At 42.1% G+C, this 25408-nt stretch overlaps 1 protein-coding gene across 4 annotated transcripts in view; it reads right to left on the bottom strand.

Annotated features, from left to right (window-relative positions):
• Nucleotides 1-25408, bottom strand: part of cadm2b (cell adhesion molecule 2b) — a 131269-nt gene that overhangs the window by 21017 nt on the left and 84844 nt on the right. For 2 of the 4 annotated variants that reach the window (XM_058079413.1, XM_058079415.1), the window contains exon 2: nt 68-217. In XM_058079413.1, the coding sequence (XP_057935396.1) occupies nt 68-217 (150 nt within the window). Of the gene's footprint in view, nt 1-67; nt 218-8898; nt 9009-20582; nt 20610-25408 lie in introns of those variants that run through there. The other 2 variants (XM_058079412.1, XM_058079414.1) reach the window with 2 other exon arrangements.

The raw sequence follows: 25408 nt of genomic DNA, 5'->3' as shown, positions 1-25408 counted from the left end.
CCCAAATCGGATGTTGCTGTTAAGTGCTGACAAAAAACGCATCATGTGACGTGACTTATCGTCTTACCTTTCTTGTCTCCAAAGAAGAGCGTCTGCTGTGCGGGGTTGGACCACTGGAGGGAGGTGTTGTCATTGAAATCCACCCTGCAGGTCATGTTGGCGGCCGCGCCCTCCAGCGCCGTCACGTTCTGAGTGATGGGGAACTGACCTTGGCCACCTGTATGGGGGGGAGGAGGAGAAGGTGAGGTCATGGTTGTGGCAGGAAGGGACGGCTCGTTAGGACGATGTCTTTCGTTTATGGAATGGCATTAACGCATCCCTCGCAAGCGGACGCCAAGAGAGGTCAATGCGTGGCCATGGTGACATCACCGCCATCGATTCCTCTCTTTTCCATACGCCCCCCACGGCTACGAGGCGTTCAAACACCGCTGGGAATAAACCCATGGCAAAACATTTATTCATTCTTTCTCTACCGCTTATCCTCACGAGGGCGTCTTCGGGCGAGGGGAGGGGTACACCCTGGAATGGTGGCCAGCCAATCACAGGGCACATATAGACAAACAACCATTCACACTCACATTCATACCTATGGACAATTTGGAGTCAAAGAAAACCCATGCATGGGGAAAACATGCAATCGCCACACAGATTATGGTGGAATTGAACTCGGGTCTACTAGCTGTGAGTCCTGTGCGCTAACCACTCGTCCTCCATGCAGCCGACAATCATCTAAATTCTATTCATCATTTCAAGACAGCCCCAAATGTCAAGATGTCCATAGCGTAGCCCACAGTACCGATTAAAAAAGTATAATTCAACAAGAAAATGCAAAAATGGGAAAATCTGTCTACATATTAAAAGAAAAAAGTTGTAATCTACAAGAAAAAAAATGTATGAGAATAAAGAGGAAAAATTGTGTCAATTTAGTAGGATAAAGTATTAAGAAAAGATGTATTTTTACAACAAATAATATTATGAAAAAGAAAACTAAGTTGTCATTTTGGTGAAATTAGAATAAAGTAAAAAAAAATGTGAATAAAGTCAAATTAAGTTTGCAAACACATAGTTGAAGTAATGAAAAATGTCAGCAGAAATGAAAAAAAAAAACATTTAGAAGAATAAAGTTAAAATATTACAAATAAAAAGCTGTATTGTCATGAGGAAAAGAGTTGCAATTTTAAGAATAAACATTCATTCATTCATTTTCTACCGCTTTTTCCTCATGAGGGTCGCGGGGGTGCTGGAGCCTATCCCAGCTGTCTTTGGGCGAGAGGCGGGGTACACCCTGGACTGGTGGCCAGCCAATCACAGGGCACATATAGACAAACAACCATTCACACTCACATTCATACCTATGGACAATTTGGAGTCGCCAATTAACCTAGCATGTTTTTGGAATGTGGGAGGAAACCGGAGTACCCGGAGAAAACCCACGCATGCACGGGGAGAACATGCAAACTCCACACAGAGATGGCCGAGGGTGGAATTGAACCCTGGTGTCCTAGCTGTGAGGTCTGCGCGCTAACCACTCGTCCGCCGTGCCGCCCTAAGAATAAACAATAAACAATATATCTAGCATGTTTTGTGGGATGTGGGAAGAAGCCGGAGTACCCGGAGAAAACCCACGCATGCACGGGGAGAACATGCAAACTCCACACAGAGATGACCGAGGGTGGAATTGAACTCGGGTCTCCTAGCTGTGAGGCCTGCGCACTAACCACTCAGTGGCCGTGCAATGGCAAAACATCATGAAAGAAAACAACATAAGCATAAACAGCTATAGGGTTTTCCCCATGACATTTATATGCATTCATATAAAATTCCATGCAGTTCTAATTGCTTCGGAAAGTTTTCCATGGCCCGCTTTGGCCCCGCCCACGCTGAGTTGTTGGGGGCCATTTGAAATGACTTCCGTGCTTGGCATATCTTTACCGACACTGGATCAGAGGTCAGGACGTGTCTGGGTTATTCCGGGATGCAAGCTTTTCCTCCCCCGGAGCGTCTCACCCACTCTCTGGACCCTCATTGGAAAAGACTCTAATTAGAGGGACCAGACCTGGAGCTGGGTGCTGAACGGACTGGAAGTTGTCAATGAGGCCTAATCACCTTTCTTAGTCCAGGCGTCTTCCTCTGGTCTTCTCCCAACTCGCCCAGTCGAGTGCAGTCAACAGCAGCGTGTGCGTTTGCACGTCCTCGCTTCTCTGCCCCCCCATCATAGGTGACATTGTCCCCGCCCCCTCCCAGGTACACTTGACCGCAGAGACACGTCAGTGGAGGCAGCAGCTGTCCGCCTCATTAGTCCAGCTCGCACCGGAGGGCCGGCCCCCCCACCCCGATTGCCGTAGATCGCTGGACCTTCCTTGACCTCCATTGTCCTCATGGACGCTGCTTGGCAGCTCGGGGACCAGGTGAGGCCGACTATTAATAGGAACGGGAACAGGTTCCACAGGGGAACTTTTTACTTATTTGGCTCATTAAAAGACGTCCAACAATGTCCTCGTTCCATGATTTCATTCCAGGGATTCAACTTTCTGACTCTGTGTGTTTGTGTGTGTCCAATGCACTCATTTGATGCTCTACACAACGAGAGCGCCATGCTGCTTTTACACAACTGCAAAAACCCCTGTGTTTGGACCCAACTCTCACTATGTGATAAAAACATCTGAAAACGCCAATGGTACCACCAAGAATACACAAATCCCTCCTTCATGGCAGATCATTGGGCCCACACCCGACCGTGATGAGTGAATTTCCACAAAGTAGGATTCTTACTTGCAGTATGCAGTTAGAGCATAGAAAACCTCTATACAACTCTCTATATATGAGTTTTAATATGATTACAGCTCACTCAGTGTTCTGGACTTGGGAGCAAACGCCCCAGGTTCGAACCTCCACTAGTAAGCATCATTGGTATTCGTCAGGAAGGGCATCCAAGCCAAAATCAGTCGGCGGATCAAAAAGATCCGCTGTGGCGACTCCGTAATCAGGAAGAAAAATGAAACAAACAAAACAAAAATTAGATTAGAGCCCTCTCAACATGAAATAACACCCCTATAGTCATCCTGACACTCCTATTACCCAATATAGTAATAAAAGAAGAGACAATAAGACGTTTAGGATATAATATAGACTTGTGTTGCAATAAATGTCTTCCTGACGTGTGAACAGGAAGTGACGTCAGGGATTCAGATGAGAGTTTTTGTTTGATGCGGGCTCTGGTCACAACAGTAGCTCATGTAATTATCATGATGATTATTGCAGTATTATGCTAAACAGGAGTGTACTTTATTAAACCATGAATACTACAGTATTGTTCATTGTTTAACAATGAATACTAAAGTATTATACTTTATGAAAACATGCATACTACATATTACATCTTATGAAACCAAGACTACTAAAGTATAAGGGCATGGATACTACAGCATTGCAGCTTAGTAAAACCATGAGTACTACAGTATTGATGCATGAATACTACAGTATTACATTACTACAGTATTAAAGCATGAATACTACAGTATTACAGCTTTTGAAACCACAAATTTAGTACTACAGTACTAAAGCATGAATAATACAGTATTGCAGCTTATTAAACCCATGAGTACTACAGTATTGAAGCATGAATACTACAGTATTACATTACTACAGTATTAAGGCATGAACACTACATTATTACAGCTTATGAAAGCATGAGTACCACAGTAGTAAGGAATGAATACTATTACAGCTTAAGAAAGCATGCATATAACAGTATCAAGGCATGAATACTACAGTATCAAGGCATGAATACTACAGTATTAAGGCTTGAATACTACAATATCAAGGCATGAATACTACAGTATTACAGCTTATAAAAGCCTTGAGTACCACAGTAATAAAGCATGAATACTACAGTATTACAGCTTATGAAAGCATGAATACTACAGTATTAGAGCTTATGAAAGCATGAATACTACAATATTAAGGCATGATTACAACAGTATTACAGCTTTTGAAAGCATGAGTATCACAGTAATAAGGCATGCATACTACAGTATAACAACTTACTAATGCATGAGTACTACAATATTAAGGCATGAATACTACATTACAGCTTATGAAAGCATGAATACAACAATATTAAGGAATGAAAACTATAGTTTTAAATCTTATGAAAGCATGAATACTACAGTATTCTAACAAGAAAACTACAGTATTACATCTTATGAAAGCATTAATACTACAGTATTGCATCTTATGAAAGTATGAATACTACAGTCTAGCATCTTTTTAAAAGCATGAATACTACAGTATTACAGATTATGAGAGCATGAATACTACAGTATTACAGCTTATGAAAGCATGAATACTACAGTATAGCAGCTTATGAAAGCATGAATACTACAGTATAGCAGCTTATGAAAGCATGGATACTACAGTATTCCAGCTTATGAAAGCATAAGTACTACAGTATTACAGCTTATGAAAGCATGAATACTACAGTATTACAGATTATTAAAGCATGAATACTACAGTATTACATCTTATGAAAGCATGAGTACTACAGTATAGCAGCTTATGAAAGCATGAATACTACAGTATTACAGCTTATGAAAGCATGAATACTACAGTATTACAGCTTATGAAAGCATGAATACTACAGTATAGCAGCTTATAAAAGCATGAATACTACAGTATTGCAGATTATTAAAGCATGAATACTACAGTATTACAGCTTATGAAAGCATGAGTACTACAGTATTACAGCTTATGAAAGCATGAGTACTACAGTATTACAGCTTATAAAAGCATGAATACTACAGTATAGCATCTTATAAAAGCATGAATACTACAGTATTGCAGATTATTAAAGCATGAATACTACAGTATTACAGCTTATGAAAGCATGAGTACTACAGTATTACAGCTTGTGAAAGCACGAGTACTACACTATTACAGCTTATGAAAGCATGAATACTACAGTATTACGGCTTATGAAAGCATGAATACTACAGTATAGCAGCTTATAAAAGCATGAATACTACAGTATTGCAGATTATGAAAGCATGAATACTACAGTATTACAGCTTATGAAAGCATGAATACTACAGTATTACAGCTTATGAAAGCATGAGTACTACAGTATTACAGCTTATGAAAGCATGAGTACTACAGTATTACAGCTTATAAAAGCATGAATACTACAGTATAGCAGCTTATAAAAGCATGAATACTACAGTATTACAGCTTATGAAAGCATGAGTACTACAGTATTACAGCTTATAAAAGCATGAATACTACAGTATAGCAGCTTATAAAAGCATGAATACTACAGTATTGCAGATTATTAAAGCATGAATACTACAGTATAGCAGCTTATGAAAGCACGAGTACTACAGTATTACAGCTTATTAAAGCATGAATACTACAGTATTACAGATTATTAAAGCATGAATACTACAGTATTACATCTTATGAAAGCATGAGTACTACAGTATTACAGCTTATGAAAGCATGAGTACTACAGTATTACAGCTTATTAAAGCATGAGTACTACAGTATTACAGCTTATAAAAGCATGAATACTACAGTATAGCAGCTTATAAAAGCATGAATACTACAGTATTACAGCTTATGAAAGCATGAGTACTACAGTATTACAGCTTATAAAAGCATGAATACTACAGTATAGCAGCTTATAAAAGCATGAATACTACAGTATTGCAGATTATTAAAGCATGAATACTACAGTATAGCAGCTTATGAAAGCACGAGTACTACAGTATTACAGCTTATTAAAGCATGAATACTACAGTATTACAGATTATTAAAGCATGAATACTACAGTATTACATCTTATGAAAGCATGAGTACTACAGTATTACAGCTTATGAAAGCATGAGTACTACAGTATTACAGCTTATTAAAGCATGAATACTACAGTATTACAGCTTATAAAAGCATGAATACTACAGTATAGCAGCTTATAAAAGCATGAATACTACAGTATTACAGCTTATGAAAGCATGAGTACTACAGTATTACAGCTTATAAAAGCATGAATACAACAGTATAGCAGCTTATAAAAGCATGAATACTACAGTATTGCAGATTATTAAAGCATGAATACTACAGTATAGCAGCTTATAAAAGCATGAATACTACAGTATTACAGCTTATGAAAGCATGAGTACTACAGTATTACAGCTTATGAAAGCACAAGTACTACAGTATTACAACTTATGAAAGTATGAGTACTACAGTATGAAGGAGTTTGATGGTGATGTGTTTTTACGATGATGCGTGCTGAAAGCGGCGTCTGCCCGTCCTGAGACGGTGACGCTGTATAAACAAATGAAACATTCACTGGGCTGTTTAAAGAAAGCAGGAAGTCAAAGTGAGCACGTTTGGAAATGAAAATGTGTTTTCATGAAATTGGGAGCCTTTTTATGTCTTTGCTTTTGTGTGTGGTGAGTAATAATAGTCTTCAAAACATCTTCCCCGCTAATTGCTCCCTGGGTGGGTGTACTGTATACTGTACTGCATATTGTACTGTATACTGTATTATATATAAGCAGCTGCTTTTTACCTTTCACCCGATCCGCCTCACACGATTTCTGCTAAGCAGCTTTCAAAATCAATACCAGTCTTGTTTGCTTTGTTTTGAAATAAGAAAGGATTCTGAAGATGAGCGGCGAATTGAGTGGCGACCACTCAGAGCTTATTTCTGACATTTGACCCCACGGAGCCACAAAATCGATAGTTTTTTTTGCCATGTCAACAACAGTCGGTGGAAACGGTGAAGAAACAACATGAACTCATCCAACCTTTGACGTTATGTGCGGGATAGCATTCAAGATGAACAGGGTTCATAGCCTGGAACCAGCAGAGTCCCGACCGTTACACAATCACATCCGACCTCGAAATCAGTCATCACGTCATATGACACGTCACCTGACACAGGATCTCGACAGATTAAAACACGATTTCACATAGACACTAGACAATAAATTAATTAATCACACATGAAATTAAAATGAACAATCTTGCCGTTTGTTCTATAGAACAACGGCATGAACGGAGTGAGCCCTTTTGTCATCACTGTCATCATTGGGTGGAGGCGGGGCTGCTAGCATACACACAGAGTGCAGTGTAACCTCGTAGAAATGAACTGTAGAATCAACTTTGCTTAAAGTGGACTATTATATTCATTGAGTCGTACACTCCTATAGAGCAGCTACACACCATAACCCGCACAGAAAGCTTTCTAGATCTTCCAGAATCTGCACCTATTCCAGCTGTATTTCCTTGGCTTTCCAAAATGGTGTGTTTTAATTTATTCCACCGATGGCCCGCCTCCAGGCACGCCCACTCCGCTGTCACTCTTTGTAATAACACGGGGATATCTTCACAGCAAGGGGAGGGGGCGGGTCTATAGCTCGTATTAGGGAACGCTGTTCATTCTCATTTCTGGAAGTGGAATGGGAGTACTATCACTCAGGTAAACAAACATAGTAGCTGAAAAGATGTTTCTGTAAGATCTATAATGCTTTACAGTCTTGTCGCTATCATGGAACAGTGATTAGAAGACATTATGCAGGGCTCGACAATAACGATGTACCGATGGCCCGGGGCAAGTTAAAACAAAATTGGGGCAAGTAAATCCAATCATTAATATTCCCGTCGGGCAAGTACACTTTAGCATGCCGTACTGCCAAGAGTTTTTTTTAAAGCGGTTCTTGTTGGGTGTTGGTAAAACACGGACTCCGGTGGTAATTTGCAAACCAATCCTTGCAAATCTTGAAATGGACCAATCAGAATCGTTTATTTAGACCGCGGTCCGTAATCCACAATCCGTGTTTTACCCACACCCGTTCTTGTTCGCGATCAACCAATCAGCGATCGTTTTACTAGGAAAACATCTATCATGGCGTCCATGCCAACATGGTCTAATTCTTCAACAACTTGTGAAGGAAAACAGCAAAAAGTGATGAAGCAGTGCCTCCTAAACAAGTATTTTATTAGCGGCAGCAAATCAAATGATGGCACAGGTGAGTGAATCACATTGCTGTGACAATTTGAAGTGGTCACAATGAAACACCACCCATTAGATCCAATACCAAGTGCTGATTTTGCACAAGCTGCAAAATCTAGCGCTTCCATTTCTCTGTGTATTTTTCTCACCTTTGCTTCACAAATTATTGTTTGACCATTGAGCATTTTTTTCTGGATTAAAAACACTTTACTAGTACACAAATGTGTCTATTCAATAATGTTTCATTGTGGTGCACAACTTATAAATATCACTGCTTACTACGACTACCATGTGTAAGGTAGCATGTCTGAAAATTTGTGGAGATGTATGTTAAATACATCTCCACAAATATTCAGACATTCCTCCAAATACAATGCATCAGTACTATTATCTGATGAATTATCAGCATATATTGATATATGATAACATTATGGCACTTTTCATTTTACATGGGGCAAGTTGGGGCAAGTAGTTCTCACCTTAAGGATTCCCCATGGGCAAGTCATTTTGTTTTTAACGTAGAGCCCTGTTATGTAAACAAGTCATGTACAAGACTGTGCTGTCCAAACAACACGTGTCTGTATGCTGCTAGACAGCTAGCGAACCAATGAAGAAAACTCCGCATACAAGGCTTGTTTTTCTTGCATTATGAAGCTTTCTTGTAAAAATAAGTGGTAACTGAAACATACAGAAAAAATAAAATAAAATTCCAATACTGGTCATGTTAGGCTAAACACACATCAGCTAACAGTTAGCTAACACACGTACACCAACTGTAAATGCAAACTAGCAGTAGCATGGAGTTAGCGAACTTGACAAAACAAGTACAACTTTTGAAATAGAAAATGCATCTATGTAAGTGCTTTATACACCAATATACTTACAAAGATGATAATTTCCCAAGAAACAAGCGTTTAGAGCAACTTTCAGCGTGTTTATGAGGTTTCCCGTTTCGTTTCTGCCGTTAGGCTAGCTAGCTTTTCACCGAGAGAAAATGACAAAGCTTGTCTAAATGCAAGAGCACTCACTCTCTAGTGGCCGAAAACGATACTTTCTAGAGAAGATGTCTCACTCTGTTAACTTTTTAACCTTAGCGTTTTTATCAATATTTATTAGAACTTTTAGCTATTTATTACTTTCATTTTAACTAACTTAAGAAACGTATGAATTATTAATATCTTTGACCCAAAGACATGACAACACACTTGTAGAGGTCTTCCTTCATAGCAGTCATCAGTGAAATGATCACTGTTGTCTCAAACCTTCCCCTTTTGGAAAATAAAATAAAATGATGCTATGACCGGGATATTATGAATTATTATGAAATATTATGAACATGCAGCAGCAACACAAAGTTTTGGCACGACTATTTTGATGAAAAATATACTGAATCAAGTCCACCATCTACCTAGAAAAGCTTTAGCTGAGAGGTGTCACCGCCATGACGTCACCTCTGGAAAATAGAGCTCGTCATGACTGGTGCCATCAACTATAAATGTCATTTTTGAAAATTTTGCGTTTGTTTCCAAAAATGGAACAAAGTAGAACAAAGAATATATAAGTTGACCTTTCAAGGAGCCTTTAAGTTTGTCGGTTTGTCAGAGCACGTCTGTCCCACTTCAAGCTCTTGGCAAAGGTGAAGGAGTGGACCTTGAAAAAGCTACTCATGCTTTCAATTAGCTGGAGGCTCAATTATTGTAATGCCCTCTATACCGGAGTAAACCGGTCCCGCCTCCGCAGGCTCCAGTTGGTACAAAAGGCAGCTGCTCGCTTTTCTCTCCCATTGGCTCCCAGTACATTTTAAAGTCCTCCTGCTTGCGTTCAAGTTCATCAATGGTTTTGCTCCAGCATACGCGGCTGATCTTTTAACCGTGGCGAGCCAATCCAGGGCTCAGCACACAACCTTGGGAGTCCCGAGGGCGAGTTATGAAAATTGGATTGGCAGGGTAGGATCAATATTATGCTACCCTTGCCCCCAAGCTTTGGACCTGCCTTCCATCTGCGCTACAGTCTATCACGGAGGTATCAGTTTTTATGCAGAGTGGCGTTTAACATGTGATCACTGCTGGTGTTTTAGATGCTGTATTTTCATTTCATCGTGTTCTGATGTGTCTTGTGAAGCACCTGCGCATCACTGGGATGATGTAAGGTGCTATGCAAATACATTTTCACTTCATATATCATTTCAAATCAATGGGCCGAGCCTTCAAAGTCAATAACATCAATGGCTATCCTTGCGTTGCCGTTGGCAGCAGTGACTGTTGAGTGCTGCAAAGAAACACACATGACCCTTGACCTGGGTCACATGGGCCAACTTGTGTCGGGTATTAAAAATGAATCGGAGCGTGTCGGCCAACAGGAAAAGGATGCAGATTTCCCCTGCACACTGCTTGGGACTTAACATATGGAGGCACCCCACTCGATACCGCCCCTTAAAAGATAGCAACTCTCAGAGAACAAGAGCTGATTTTGAACATGTTTTCGCACATTACTGTAAAATCATTCGACTTCTGAGACCAGCCGAGCACGGACAAGCAAGCCATCCACGTAGCTTCACTCCAGAAGCAGCTCCAGATGAGCGCCGCTGCATGGATTGCAAGCGTTATCATTTTTGGAGGCCAAGAAAACGCTCCTCGCGGGCTATTGATTCTTGCAAGTGTGGGCGGCTACGTTGAGAATATCAATAGGAGGAGGACAGGAGCGGTGGCCCAGCCAACTGGCAAGGTGGATCAACAAGCGATGAATGTAAATAAGAGATTTATTACCATCGATGAGAGGAGCGCACAAGAAGAGAGTCTGCAGATGACGCAGCGCCGCCATCTCGCTGCTTAATGTGGGGTAAAATCAAATAAATGGGAGGAAGATGCGCGGCAAAGATGTTCAGCTGACTGCGCCGAATAACAGCGAGCGGCGTGCTGATGAATGCGTAGCGAGTGTTCAAGCGTAGCGCTGCAATGTGCAGGCAGCGTTCAAGAGAAACTGGGGTACCTCCCTTTAATACACACTAATAACCAGTCATTTATTTGACCATACACAACTACTGCACACTCTCCCTGACCACTACATTAGGTACACCATTACATCTCATGTTGAATAATCTGCCTGTCTTCAGATAAGAATGCCCAGGTATGAATGTGAAAATGTTTATTATTGTGCTTATGATGCCCAGCTGGTCCTAATATTTTCTTACGTGTAAGACATTAGAATACGGTTAGGGTTAGTAATAATGTACAATGTGGGCTGCACGGTGGACGAGTGGTTAACATGCAGACCTCAACGCTAGGAGACCAGAGTTCAATTCCACCCTCGGCCAGTTTGCCTGTTCTCCCTGTGCATGCGTGGGTTTTTTTCCGGGTACTCTGGTTTCCTAAAAACATGCGACTCCAAATTGTCCATAGGTATGAATGTGAGTGTGAATGGTTGTTTGTCTATATGTGCTCTGTGATTGTCTGGCCACCAGTCCAGGGTGTATCCCGCCTCTCGCCGGAAGACAGCTGGGATAGGCTCCAGCACCCCCGCAACCCTCATGAGGATAAGCGGTAGAAAATGAATGAATGAATATACAATACAAAATGGTAACTTGTAGAAACGAATAAAAACCTACAGACGTATGATTTGAGCATTACAGCTCATCATTACAGTAGCTTTCTAATATTTTGGTGATCTTATCGGTTGCATACGAGGTGCAAGATATTGGAAAAGGGTGTCCAAATGATGTCCCATTGACACGTACCCAAAATAATACAATACGGTTCAGTGCACAGCATCATCTCCCGACAGAGTAGCAGTTTCATTGGCAGATTACTATCACTGTCCTGCTCCTCTCAAAGACTGGAAGACCATTCCTCCCCATTCCAACAAAAATAAAAAAATAAAAATAAAATAAAGAATGCCCACATTTACATGAGCAATACAATGTGGCAGAAATCCATAAAAACATCTTCCTTTTCTGGTTGTGGTGTTTCGCCGATGAACACATGAACATCCCTTGAGAAGACATGAATTAATCACCACTAATGCTGCGTCTTGACAAAAATGTAATTAATAGGCCGAGCGTAAAGCGTGCGGCCTATTTGCCAGCATGTTGGGAGAGAGTGTATAAATATTCCATGTAATTAAAAGTGCACGCCTCTGGAGGCGCGTGTGGTGAGGAGGAGAAATAAAACAGACTTTGCCGTCTCCCATGTGACTCCTGATGCCAGGCTGCTCGCTCTCGTCTTGGCTCCTTCCATCGGAATGGCGGCGCAGCTCCACCGCTAGAAGCTGGTTGGTTGCGAGCGCGATACGACGTCTTCAAAGATCTCAGGTTTGAACGTCAACTCTTTTCCCTTGTGTCGTTACCCCTTTCCTCAAAACTGTGGTCTATCTATTCAAGCTCCGATCTTATATGCACACGGAGGTGATGATGCAAGGGCGCCTTCAGTGTAAATCTTTCTGCGCTCTTCAAGGAAATCACAATAACAAGTTTTAAAATAACTTGCTGCATTCCCTCAAGTTCATCTCCCGCGAGAGCAGACACAGATGAAAAGTGCAGAGTGAGAATATTTTTGGCTCCTGTCGGTGACACTTTCTATCACCTTTTTAGCGACATACTGTAGACTTCTCTCAGGACACTTTTAGCCATCGCCACTGGACTCCTCTCATTGTCTGGGAAGACATTTGGCCTCTCTTCTGGATAGCCTTCCTCTGGGGGACCAACTAGCTCACGACTAGATAAATTAAGTCCTCACTACTTCATGCTCATGACTAGATAGGACAGCTCTAGGGTCCTAGCTAGTTCACAACAAGATAAAAACAGGTCCTCACTAGTTTATGCTCATGACTAGATAGGACAGCTCTCGGGTCCTGGCTAGTTCACAACAAGAATCAAACAGGTTCTCACTACTTCATGCCCATGACTGGATAGGACAGCTCTCGGGTCCTAGCTAGATCACAACAAGATAAAAAAGGTCCTCACTACTTCATGCTCATGACTAGATAGGACAGCTCTAGGGTCCTAGCGAGTTCATAACTAGATAAAAACAGGTCCTCACTACTTCATGCTCATGACTAGATAGGACAGCTCTCAGGTCCTAGCTAGTTCACAACAAGTTAAAAACAGGTCCTCACTAGTTTATGCTCATGACTAGATAGGACAGCTCTCGGGTCCTAGCTAGATCACAACAAGATAAAAAAGGTCCTCACTACTTCATGCTCATGACTAGATAGGACAGCTCTAGGGTCCTAGCGAGTTCATAACTAGATAAAAACAGGTCCTCACTACTTCATGCTCATGACTAGATAGGACAGCTCTCAGGTCCTAGCTAGTTCACAACAAGTTAAAAACAGGTCCTCACTAGTTTATGCTCATGACTAGATAGGACAGCTCTCGGGTCCTAGCTAGATCACAACAAGATAAAAAAGGTCCTCACTACTTCATGCTCATGACTAGATAGGACAGCTCTAGGGTCCTAGCGAGTTCATAACTAGATAAAAACAGGTCCTCACTACTTCATGCTCATGACTAGATAGGACAGCTCTCAGGTCCTAGCTAGTTCACAACAAGTTAAAAACAGGTCCTCACTACTTCATGCTCATGACTAGATAGGACAGCTCTCAGGTCCTAGCTAGTTCACAACAAGTTAAAAACAGGTCCTCACTACTTCATGCTCATGACTAGATAGGACAGCTCTAGGGTCCTAGCTAGATCACAACAAGATAAAAACAGGTCCTCATTACTTCATGCTCATGGCTAGATAGGACAGCTCTAGGGTCCTAGCTAGTTCACAACTAGATAAAAACAGGTCCTCACTACTTCATGCTCATGACTACATAGGACAGCTCTAGGGTCCTGGCTAGTTCACAACAAGATAAAAACAGGTCCTCACTACTTCATGCCCATGACTAGATAGGACAGCTCTCAGGTCCTAGCTAGTTCACAACAAGTTAAAAACAGGTCCTCACTACTTCATGCTCATGACTAGATAGGACAGCTCTCAGGTCCTAGCTAGTTCACAACAAGTTAAAAACAGGTCCTCACTACTTCATGCTCATGACTAGATAGGACAGCTCTAGGGTCCTAGCTAGATCACAACAAGATAAAAACAGGTCCTCATTACTTCATGCTCATGGCTAGATAGGACAGCTCTAGGGTCCTAGCTAGTTCACAACTAGATAAAAACAGGTCCTCACTACTTCATGCTCATGACGAGATAGGACAGCTCTTGGGTCCTAGCGAGTTCATAACTAGATAAAAACAGGTCCTCACTACTTCATGCTCATGACTAGATAGGACAGCTACAGTAGTTGTCACTAGTTCACAACTAGATAGGACAACTCTCGTGCCTCCAACCACGGTATGCTCATGACTTGATAGGACAGCTCCATTAATACTAGCTAACAACTCGATAGGACCACGGTAGTAGTCCCAGCTGGTTCAGAACTAGATAAAGAAGGTCTAGTTGTTCTAACTGGTTCATGCTCATGACTAGATAGGACAGCTCCAGTAGTTTCCACTAGGTCATGACTGGATAAGACAACTCTTGTGGTCCTAACCAATTTATGCTCATGAGTAGATAGGACATCTCAAGTAGTAGTACATAGTTCATGTAGATAGGACAGCTCCAGAGTCCTAGCTAGTTCACAACTACACTAGATAAAACAGATCTAGTAGTCCTAACTAGTTCATACCAATAACTAGATAGGACAACTACTGTGGTCCTATCCAGTTTACACACATGACTAGATCGGAAAGCTCTATTAGTACGAGGCAGGTCATGTTTACAACTAGATTGAACACCTCTTGTAGTCCTTGCTAGTTTAGAACTAGATAGGACAGCTCTAGGGTCTTTGCATCTTTGCTAGTACATCCATGTTGGTAAGCAGGCTACCTGCTGGTTCATGGATAATGACATAGGAATATGAACAAAATGGAGGATGGTGTCAAACAATAGAGAGAACTATTACGAGGAGCTATTCAGATAAGTGTAAAAAATGTTTGTTGGTACAGCCATGTTAGCTAGCATGCTACTTCCTGGTTCATGAAAAAGCACCTAAGATGCAATAAATACAGGTGAGAGTATAACATTTGCAAAGAAAAGAGTTTGGAATATTCTTTATTATAAAAAAAAAAGTCGAGTTAAGTTTTTCATGGATGCATTTGAGGACACAAGCGTCAGTCGACAGGCCTTGCGACAAAGTGACCCTGTAGCGCTACATCCATTTTAATCAGCGTTCTCTGTCAAAGGTGTGTCCAGCGTGTGTATTGATGGCGTCGATGAGGACTTTGCCAGCAGCCATCCTCCGACCTTTTGGCCCGTGAGGAGCGCCGACGCGGCGTTAGCACCGCAGGAACGCCTCTTGGCCTTTCTGAGCCCGGGCTCAAGATGAAAGATGAGTGAATTTTGCTGTCAGGACACCCGCTGGATGCCAAAGAACCCCACACGGCACCGCTACACCCCCTGGACCCGCTCAGGCTGCTCAATCCATATGGTCCACGACATCCATCATTAACAAACATGAGTGAGCCTCTTGAACCTGTGCAAAAGCGACTATATAGCGTGCAACACCGACAGGTGAGTTATCATGTAATATGAACCCACAAAGAAACATCTTCAATGATATTCCTTTCTCAGGAATTTATCTTTAACCTTCCGTTTAACCTTCACTCCCGCACACTTCACCAAGGTTTGAATCTTTTATATCACCACCTGGCTGCAAATAAGGATATTCTCCACTTCTAATGAAATCTATTACTCCTCCACTGGCCGCCGAGGAAACATTCTTTCTCCTCCTTTGACAAACACGGACCCCGAAAGCAATTTCACACGGCTAACAGCTGCTCTGTTTAAACACCATCGCAGGCTCCTTCATGTAACCAAGGTACAATGAATACTTTCTTGGGAAAGACCAAAGAACATCCGCCACGCATTCTTGAACACAATGACGGACAGCATCACCTGTAATCACGCTGTCTTGATAATGGCTACCTGTCACACCAAGATGGAGACCGTCATTTTTTTATTATAGCATTTACGTCTTCTTGCTGCCGCCGTCCACAGCAACCAAAGCGACACGTTAGCGTTGACCTTTTCTGGGGAGGGAAATGAACACGCAGAACGGTTCATATCAAATAAACAGTATTCACCATCATGATAAATTGTACATGTACACATGTCCCGTATTATCATCTTTTTCACGGTCAGAGGTGACAACAGTGTATTGTTAGCGTTTTATGTGTATGTGTAGCTTTAATGCTAATGAGCTGGGTGTGTCTCCAAGAAGCGCTATTGTGTACTTGATCCATTTTGGACATATACAATGTATCTCTTTCTTAGTGTAACAGATACCATAGCACAGGGGTGCTCATTAAGTCGATCGCGAGCTACCGGTCGATCGCGGAGGTGGTACTGGTCGATCGCTGGTCGATCGCGGCGTGACATTAAAAAAATATCATCCCAGCATCAATGCCGTCACTTGATTGATATACAGGGCAGCCATTCAGATGACAACTGAATGTTGCCCTTCGGGCGACCAATCAAATCAAACAACGTCTCTAAGTGCAGCAGAACTTACGATGTCAGCCTATCATCCATCCCCGTTACTTGATTGACATACAGGACAACCAGTCAGATGACAACTGAATTTTGACCTTTAGGTCACCGCTCATGCGTAAACAACGATGCAAAGTGCTAAGCTAGTCGGCGAATTGCGAGATTTTAAAGCCCTCGCTAAAGTTTATGGTCACTAAAATGAGTGAAGGAGCTGGACCAAGTAAAAAGGCAAAAACTGGACCAAGTAAAAAGGCAAAAAACATATCACTTCCATACGGATATGGAATATTATACGGATATTATGATACGGATATTATCCATGACTGATAAACATTTGGAAGTGTGCTTGAGGCTGGCTATCAGCAGCTACTGTCCGGACTATGCATCCCTGGCTGGTTCAATTCAGTGCAAGTCATCAAAGTAAACTCAGGTAATTACAAAAAATGTTAATAGTTAATTATGTGTGTTTTGCAATATTGGCTCATTTGGTTATGTAAGGTACATCAACATACATTGTACGTACAAATAATCCTCAATACATTTGAAAATAAATAGATGTTTTGCATTTTTGTAGTGGGTAGATCATTTTGACTCGGTCATTTTAAAAGTAGCTCGCATGCTGAAAAAGTGTGAGCACCCCTGATGTAAAGCATTATACATCTTATAGAAAACAACTTGCAGTTGCAGTGACCGCAACATGCGAAGGCAACACCCACAAGTCAATAACTTCATGTTCAGTTGTGGAATGTGGTACATTTCGTACGACACATACGTATACCCGTCCACACACGAAGAGCGGGCCTCCAACCTCAGAGTTGATAATGGCAGCACTGTGACGGCTTGACGCGGGCACGTATTCATCAGGTGCTGCTTGAAGTCAACATGGTGTCGCCTTCACTGACCTTCTGTGACAGCCAAAGAGGAACAAGACGCATTATTCCTAAATTGTCCCAATAACGAGGGAAAGGTCATATTTGTCACCAGCAGCCATCCCTCACGCTGACACAAACGTTGTTAAGTCGCCTTCCAATAACGCTCCCCCCACGCTAAGAGCTATTCCTCTCCTTGATTGGAAAGATTTAACAAGTCTTTAACGCAACGCTGGCTAATTAGCACTAAATCTCCCTCTGATCCATTAGCGGGGGGAGCTAATGGCTAAATTACCTGTCCAAAGTGAGGCATGTCTGCTAACTTTTACATCTTCAACTCACTCAAGCTGCTCGGCACACCTCAAAATCTGAAGGGCGAAATACGAGACCTTCCCATATCCCGCTGATCCCGTTATGGAGAATCCATATGTAATTACGGTAAAAGCAAAGACTGTGATAGCTTTGATTAATAATGTTCTCCTTGTCCCTTCTCTTCTTGGCCTCTTTGCAGCGTTCCCAAGTGTGACTGCTGGCAGCCCACACGTGGAATCAAGTCAATCAAGTCAGATTTGGGAATAGTCAGAATTGGCCCAACTTTACCCAACAAAAGCTGACGATTAGTTCCATGTTTTTCAATCCCATTCAACCAATCCGACAAAACCTAGCTAGTGCATTCAGGACACGGTGGCGATCCATGGACACGATGCAAAACAGTCCAGATTTCCCTCATTCTACACTTTCAGCCACAGAAAATGAACAAGTTCCGCATTTGTCAACCAGTCCAAACCATTCCAATGTCCAAACATTCTACAAAAAAATTCTACATTTTCTATCCAGCATTTCAGTTCAGCTTCAGCATTCATATGCAATTATTACTCAAATTGCCTTCTCGAGTTATTTGAGAAATCAAATTCTAAAACTGGGCGGCACGGTGGACGAGTGGTTAGCGTGCAGACCTCACAGCTAGGAGACCAGGGTTCAATTCCACCCTCGGCCATCTCTGTGTGGACTTTGCATGTTCTCCCCGTGCGTGCGTGGGTTTTCTCCGGGTACTCCGGTTTCCTCCCACATTCCAAAAACATGCTAGGTTAATTGGCCACTCCAAATTGTCCATAGGTATGAATGTGAGTGTGAATGGTTGTTTGTCTATATGTGCCCTGTGATTGGCTGGCCACCAGTCCAGGGTGTACCCCGCCTCTCGCCCGAAGACAGCTGGGATAGGCTCCAGCACCCCCGCGACCCTCGTGAGGAAAAGTGGTAGAAAATGAATGAATGAAATTCTAAAACCCGTCCAATTCTAACCAATTCAACATCACAAAAGAAATTCTGCAAATAAAATTTGCACTTCTGAGTTTCAGTTTAATATCGCATGTCTTCTGCAGTGAACGGGTTTTGATCTTACAAATCTTAAGCAGGTTTGATCAAGCTTTTGCTTGGACGCTGGCAGCTGTTGAAAAAAGCACCTAATTCACAGGAGCTGACAAGTGATGTTGGGAACACCGTGGGTGGGATTGCAAGGTTTATAGTCTGTCTTCCTGTGTAAATATCCCATGTTACAATGTGGACACGTGTGGCTTATAGATAAGCGTGGCCTATACATGTATCTCTTTAAATTTGGTGGTTGCAACTAATAATCAGGTGCGATTAATGGTCCAGCATTTACGGCAACTACGCTAAAACTGATTAAATGTATGTCAAGTCAAAAACGAATGAAAAAAAAACAAACAACAAATGAATCTTTGCTATCTTAGTGAAAATGGAGCGATTCAGTTTCAGCAATTTCTACACAAACCGTTGAGTGTGATGTGGGTCCAATAAATAAAGATCAGTAAGCCCCAAATGGGGCCTCGGGCCACACTTTGGACACTTTTAAGTGAAAATAGCCGTGTCAAAATTGCAATTATCAGCATGCGCTGTTTATCAATTAAGGCTTCCGTCAGTAATGACTTGAGATGAGGCCATGTTGTGCATGCTCGCGTGCTTTTTAATGACTTCATTAAAATGTTAAAGAGGTCATTATAGAAGACAGGAAAAAAACAACAGCACTTGCCCCCCCCCCCCCTTCCAAATAAAGTTTTCAGGACAGTAACCGCGCTCCACTCAGGTGCTTCTCTGCAAACTCCTCCCCTGTGATTTGACACAGTGTTTTGGGGGAGGACGGGCAATAAATATCCCTCTGTGGAGGAAGGGGGGGGGGGGGGGTCTTCTTGTGCAGGAAACAATGACAATAACAATGTACCCACTATGGAAAGTGGCTCAACTACTGCGTTGTGTCCTGGTCAACTAGAGGACATGATGATTAATGTAATACTGTAATACTGTACTATGTATCATATACTGTATGCAGACTACAGTATATGCACATGAATACTGTTAATATACACATTACTCCAATTTCCTCCCACATTCCAAAAACATGCTAGGTTAATTAGCCGACTCCAAATTGTCCATAGGTATGAATGTGAGTGTGAATGGTTGTTTGTCTATATGTGGCCTGTGATTGGCTGGCCACCAGTCCAGGGTGTACCCCGCCTCTCGCCCGAAGACAGCTGGGATAGGCTCCAGCACCCCCGCGACCCTTGCGAGGAAAAAGCGGTAGAAAATTAATGAATGAATGAATGATACACATTTTTTTTATTACATTTGAGAAAAAAATGTTAATGAAAAATGTAAAGTAAAAAAAAAGTATTTTTTTGCCCCCAGTTGTGTAACTTGTAACAACATTTACATGCATAATTCGGCTGAAATTATACTTCAAATATCAGTTGTACAACACAGGACAAATGTCATGACTTCTTCGGGGTAAAATGGACCAACGTGAAGGTCGACTGGGAAGAATCAATGTGAGGAAAGCCAATAAAAAAAACACTTCCCAGTGTCCTTGAACCACAAGCACCAACAAACCCCCCCCCCCCCCCCCCTTTCACCAGAGCGTGGCTCCCTGCTGTGCGGCCTGACATGCACGCTCATACGGTACGTGAGCAAAGAAATAACAGTAGAGAGCAGAAAAAGATGCTTTGCCACGAGCGCCGTATGCTAATACTGCCTTGCCGGCGGAGGGTTGGGGGGTGGGGGGGGGATAAAGGCCAAGGCACACGGCACACACTTTATTGGGAGCGCCGAGTGCAACATAAATCATGTAGCAAGAAAATGGAGGCAATAACTCACCTTTAGGTTTGCTTTTTGTCCCTTCCACTGATAGCGTGAGGGGGGGCAAAGCGAGAAAACAGGAAGTTAGAGGACAGAAAGACAGTGATAATTATCTGGCCAGGAGGAAAGGTATATTTAATGTAGTACAAACGTCTTAGCAGACACAAACACCACCTTACATAAACACTTAATTTCACATTTTTAATGAAAAAATACATTTCCACATAAATAATAATATTGTCAATGATTGATATTGAAGTATTAGTGCTGTAAAAGAGAGGGGGAAAATGAGAGAATTAAAGTGATCAGCAGTCAACACAAAAATTCCAAAGTTAATCATGTATTATATATTTACTTATTACTCTTATTTCCATCACACTTAGTGTTATGCACTCCAATTGCCTTTGAATAGCTTAAAAAAAAGGTGAATATGAAGTGTACAGTGCTGCACCAATGTATTCAAATATATTATTATTATTATTTTATCTTTTATCCATATATTATTGAAATATTAAACAATACAAGTATATAATAATATGAATAATTTAAATTATTGAAATTTAAATATTTGCGCTCTTAAAGGGTTTAGAAAATTACAAAAGGTGAGTATTAAGGGAATTACTATGTATAGTACAGCATCAGTTTTTTTTATCTTTATTTTTCATATTGTTTGAATATTCGACATAAGTACATAATATTGTCATTCATTCATTCATTTTCTACCGCTTTTCCTCACGAGGGTCGCGGGGGGGGGGTGCTGGAGCCTATCCCAGCTGTCTTCGGGCGTAAGGCGGGGTACACCCTGGACTGGTGGCCAGCCAATCACAGGGCACATATAGACAAACAACCATTCACACTCACATTCATACCTATGGACAATTTGGAGTCGCCAATTAACCTAGCATGTTTTTGGAATGTGGGAGGAAACCGGAGTACCCGGAGAAAACCCACGCATGCACGGGGAGAACATGCAAACTCCACACAGAGATGGTTGAGGGTGGAATTGAACCCTCGTCTCCTAGCTGTGAGGTCTGTGCGCTAAACCCTAGACCACCGTGCCGCCATAATATTGTCAATGAAGTGTAAATATTAGTGCTCTAAAAGGGAGTAAAGGTGAGCATCAAGGGAATCAAAGTGAAAAGTACATCACTCTTAATGTTCATATATTCCCCCAATCCCTTCCCATTCAGGGTAAACATTCCCAAATGACATTCTTTGTGAGTGAAAGCGATCCCAAAAGCCAATGTTGAACACATTATCCTGCAGGACACGCACTTCCTTATGCTAGAAAAGACACTTTTCCCATTCATCATTATTCAGCATAATCCCTATCTGTACGCTTTGCATTTTTGTGAGGAGCACTCTGATCGACATACTTAATCTTCTTATACGACCTCCTCGTAAAACCAGAAATATGTGAATGAGAATATTGAAAATCCAAGCGTGCGCGGAAGGGGAGGGGGAGAAAAAAAAAAGTCATTTTCCAAGATAGTGTTTAAAAATGATGACTTCCTTCCTCGTTCAGTCTGTTTGGATTAGTCGTGCATTTAATTACTGTTGTAATGAAGTTAGCGGAAAATGACTTGAAACGCTAAGTGCTAGCATATTTACCATGACAAACAACCCTGCAGTGTAGTTAAATACGATGAGCTTTTTCTAGTATAGTTGAATATCTGCATGGCATGCTCGCTTATTGTTGGATGACTTAGCTAAGCATTGCTAGCTTAGCATACAAACCATTCCCATGTTTGTATTTTGTATTTGAATATATTTGTATTTTTTAGCATACAATATTGTTGTTAATTTGTGTTATATTTCTACACCAGTAGAGAATCATAGAATTATGGGATGTAAAAAGCTCAGCTATGTGTTGCTATGTTAGCATGTTTGGCTATTTTAAACATGCCTGGCAGTGATGTTAGCATAACACTTGGAGTACAAAGTATTGATCAAAACATTACAGTAAAAAAATTATTTCTATTCCATCCATCTTTCATTCATTCATTCCACGAGGGCCGCGGGGGTGCTGGAGCCTATCCCAGCTGTATTTGGGCGAGAGGCGGGGTACACCCTGGACTGGTGGCCAGTCAATCACAGGGCACATATAGACAAACAACCATTCACACTCACATTCATACCTATGGACAATTTGGAGTCGCCAATTAACCTAGCATGTTTTTGCAATGTGGGAGGAAACCGGAGTACCCCGGAGAAACCCGGAGACCCGGAGAAAACCCACACATGCAAACTCCACACAGGGTGGAATTGAACCCTGTTCTCCTAGCTGTGAGGTCTGCACGCTAACCACTCGACCGCCGTGCCGCCCCTCCATCCATCTTATTCTGCTTATTTGAGGTCAGGTCGCGGGGGATCCCAAGGCCAGTGGAGAGACATAGTCTCTCCAACGTGTCACAGGTCTTCCCCGAGGCCTCCTATGGTCAGACAAATCCGGAACACCTCCCCAGGGAGGTGACCGGGGGGAATGCTGACCAGACACCCGAGTCACCTTATCTGGCAGCGCATCTAGCGACGTTTATCCCGTTTATCTCAACTTATCTCTAAGGGAGAGTCCAGCCACCCTACTGACAAAACCTTGTCCTTTCAGGCACTACCCAAAGCTCTTGACCACAGGTGAGGGTAACAACGTAGCGGGACTGATGAATTCAGAACTTTGCCTGTGGCCTCAGCTCCCTTTTCACCATAACAGAACGTTGCAGGGTACACGTCACTGCAGATGCCGCACCAATCCGACTCACGATCTCATGTTTTATCCTTCCCGATGTACTTCAACTCCTCCATTTGGGACAGGATCTCATCCACAACCCAGAGATGGCAATCTAACCTTTTCTGGGTGAGAACCATGGACTCGGACTTGGACCTGCTGATTCTCACCTCAGCCGGTTGAGTATCGTGGCCTGATGAGACCAGCAGGACCACATCATCTGCAAAAAGCAGGGACCCAATCCCGCAGCCACCAAACCAGATCCCCTCAACGCCTGGGCTTTTGTCCATAAAAGTCCTGAACAGTATCTGTGACATCAGCCGGCCCTTGCAATGCCTTCCCCAAGTCCACAAAACACATGTGGACTGGTTGGGACCGGTTGCCGAGAGTATAGAGTTGGTCTGGACCGCACTGCTCCTCCAGACTCTGACATTCAATCTGGTGGATCCTCCTCTCCAGATTCCCTGAACATACCTTACCAGAAAGGCTTAGGGTGCTCAGGGCACCTCTGATCAGTAGGAGGCCTCGGGGAAGACCCCGGCCACGTTGGAGAGACTATGTCTCACAACTGGTCTGGGAATACCACAGGATCCGGACGAAGTAGCCAGAAACAGGGAGGTGTGGGCTTGCCTGCTACGTTGAAACGTTGGTTTCTGCCAAATTATGTCACTTTTTCAAACACGCCCCTCCATGTGGCGTTCGTGTGGACCAGACTGTCCAGAAATTCTCTAACTGAAAAACCGGCATTTATATTTGTATTTGCTGTGCATGAACAAAAGTCCTGTGTGGTTTTCAGCCATGTTCAGCACACCTTTGGTAAGCACATTCTCCTGCCAGGGTACAAGTCCCTGCGGTGTTAAAGGACAAGGGGACCACCTTCTCTTCCTTTTCTGCCGCAGCAGCAAATAAATACATGCACAAGGGTCGCCATGTTGGAAGGATGAATGGCAAACTGCTTCCGCTCGAGTTTAGTACCCTGGTAGACCATGTGTTTTCCATACACCGCAGTTTGGGAGCAGACGCCGCACGGAGTAAAGAGTCATGGCTTCTCGGGCGGATTTCTGTGCGGCTCGTTCGTGCGGAAAGTATAACCCAGCCTTTAGGCTGCTGCTGCCCCTGCAAGCCAACCTTGGATAAGCGAAAAAGGATGGATGGATGTCATCCTCCTAAGATAAGCAGGCCATCAAGGAATTTAGTTACAAGTGGATCCTGTGTCCAATATTATAGTTAGCATGTAGAAATAGGTTGGAACGCTATATTTTCATATAATTAAGTGTATTATACATCAAGATATAATTAAAAGCTGGTGAATTTGACATTTTACAGGCAGCCGTAAAAAATAATTTTGGGGGAAAAAAATAAAAAAATTCCTCTGTTAGCATGTTTTATTCCAGACCGTTCTACAGTGTTAGCAGATAATTCGTTTGATGTGCGGTAGCATTAAAAAACAACAAAAAAAACTCAGGAAGACAGGGAAAAAAATAGCCCTACTTTCTGTTAGGCTAGTTAATTAGCATAACGTTTCTTAAACATTGCTATGTTAGCATGCTAGCATGTTTAATTCTAGACCGTTCTACAGTGTTAGCAGATAATTCGTTTGATGTGCGGTAGCATTAAAAAACAAAACAAAAAAAAAGTCAGGAAGACGGAAAAAATCAGCACTACCTTCCGTTAGGCTAGTTAACTAGCATAACGTTTCTTAAACATTGCTATGTTAGTATGCTAGCATGTTACATTCCAGACCGTTCTACAGTGTTAGCAGATAATTTGTTTGATGTGCGGTAGCATTAAAAAACAAAACAAAAAAGAAGTCAGGAAGACAGGGAAAAAATCAGCCCTAGTTTCTGTTAGGCCAGTTAATTAGCATAACATTTCTTAAACATTGCTATGTTAGCATGCTAGCATGTTTTATTCCAAACCGTTCTACGGTGTTAGCTGATGATTTGTTTGATGTGCGGTACCATTAAAACAAACAAAAACGAAGTCAGGAAGACAGGGAAAAAAAACAGCACTACCTTCAGTTAGGCTAGTTAACTAGCATAACGTTTCTTAAACAATGCTATGTTAGCATGCTAACCTGTTTCATTCCAGACCGTTCTACAGTTTTGGTTTGTTAGCAGAT

This window comes from Doryrhamphus excisus, chromosome 8 (assembly GCF_030265055.1).
Source record: "Doryrhamphus excisus isolate RoL2022-K1 chromosome 8, RoL_Dexc_1.0, whole genome shotgun sequence".
Taxonomy (NCBI): domain Eukaryota; kingdom Metazoa; phylum Chordata; class Actinopteri; order Syngnathiformes; family Syngnathidae; genus Doryrhamphus; species Doryrhamphus excisus.
Note: the sequence above shows the minus strand (reverse complement) of the source record. Positions and strands in the feature narration are given on the sequence as shown.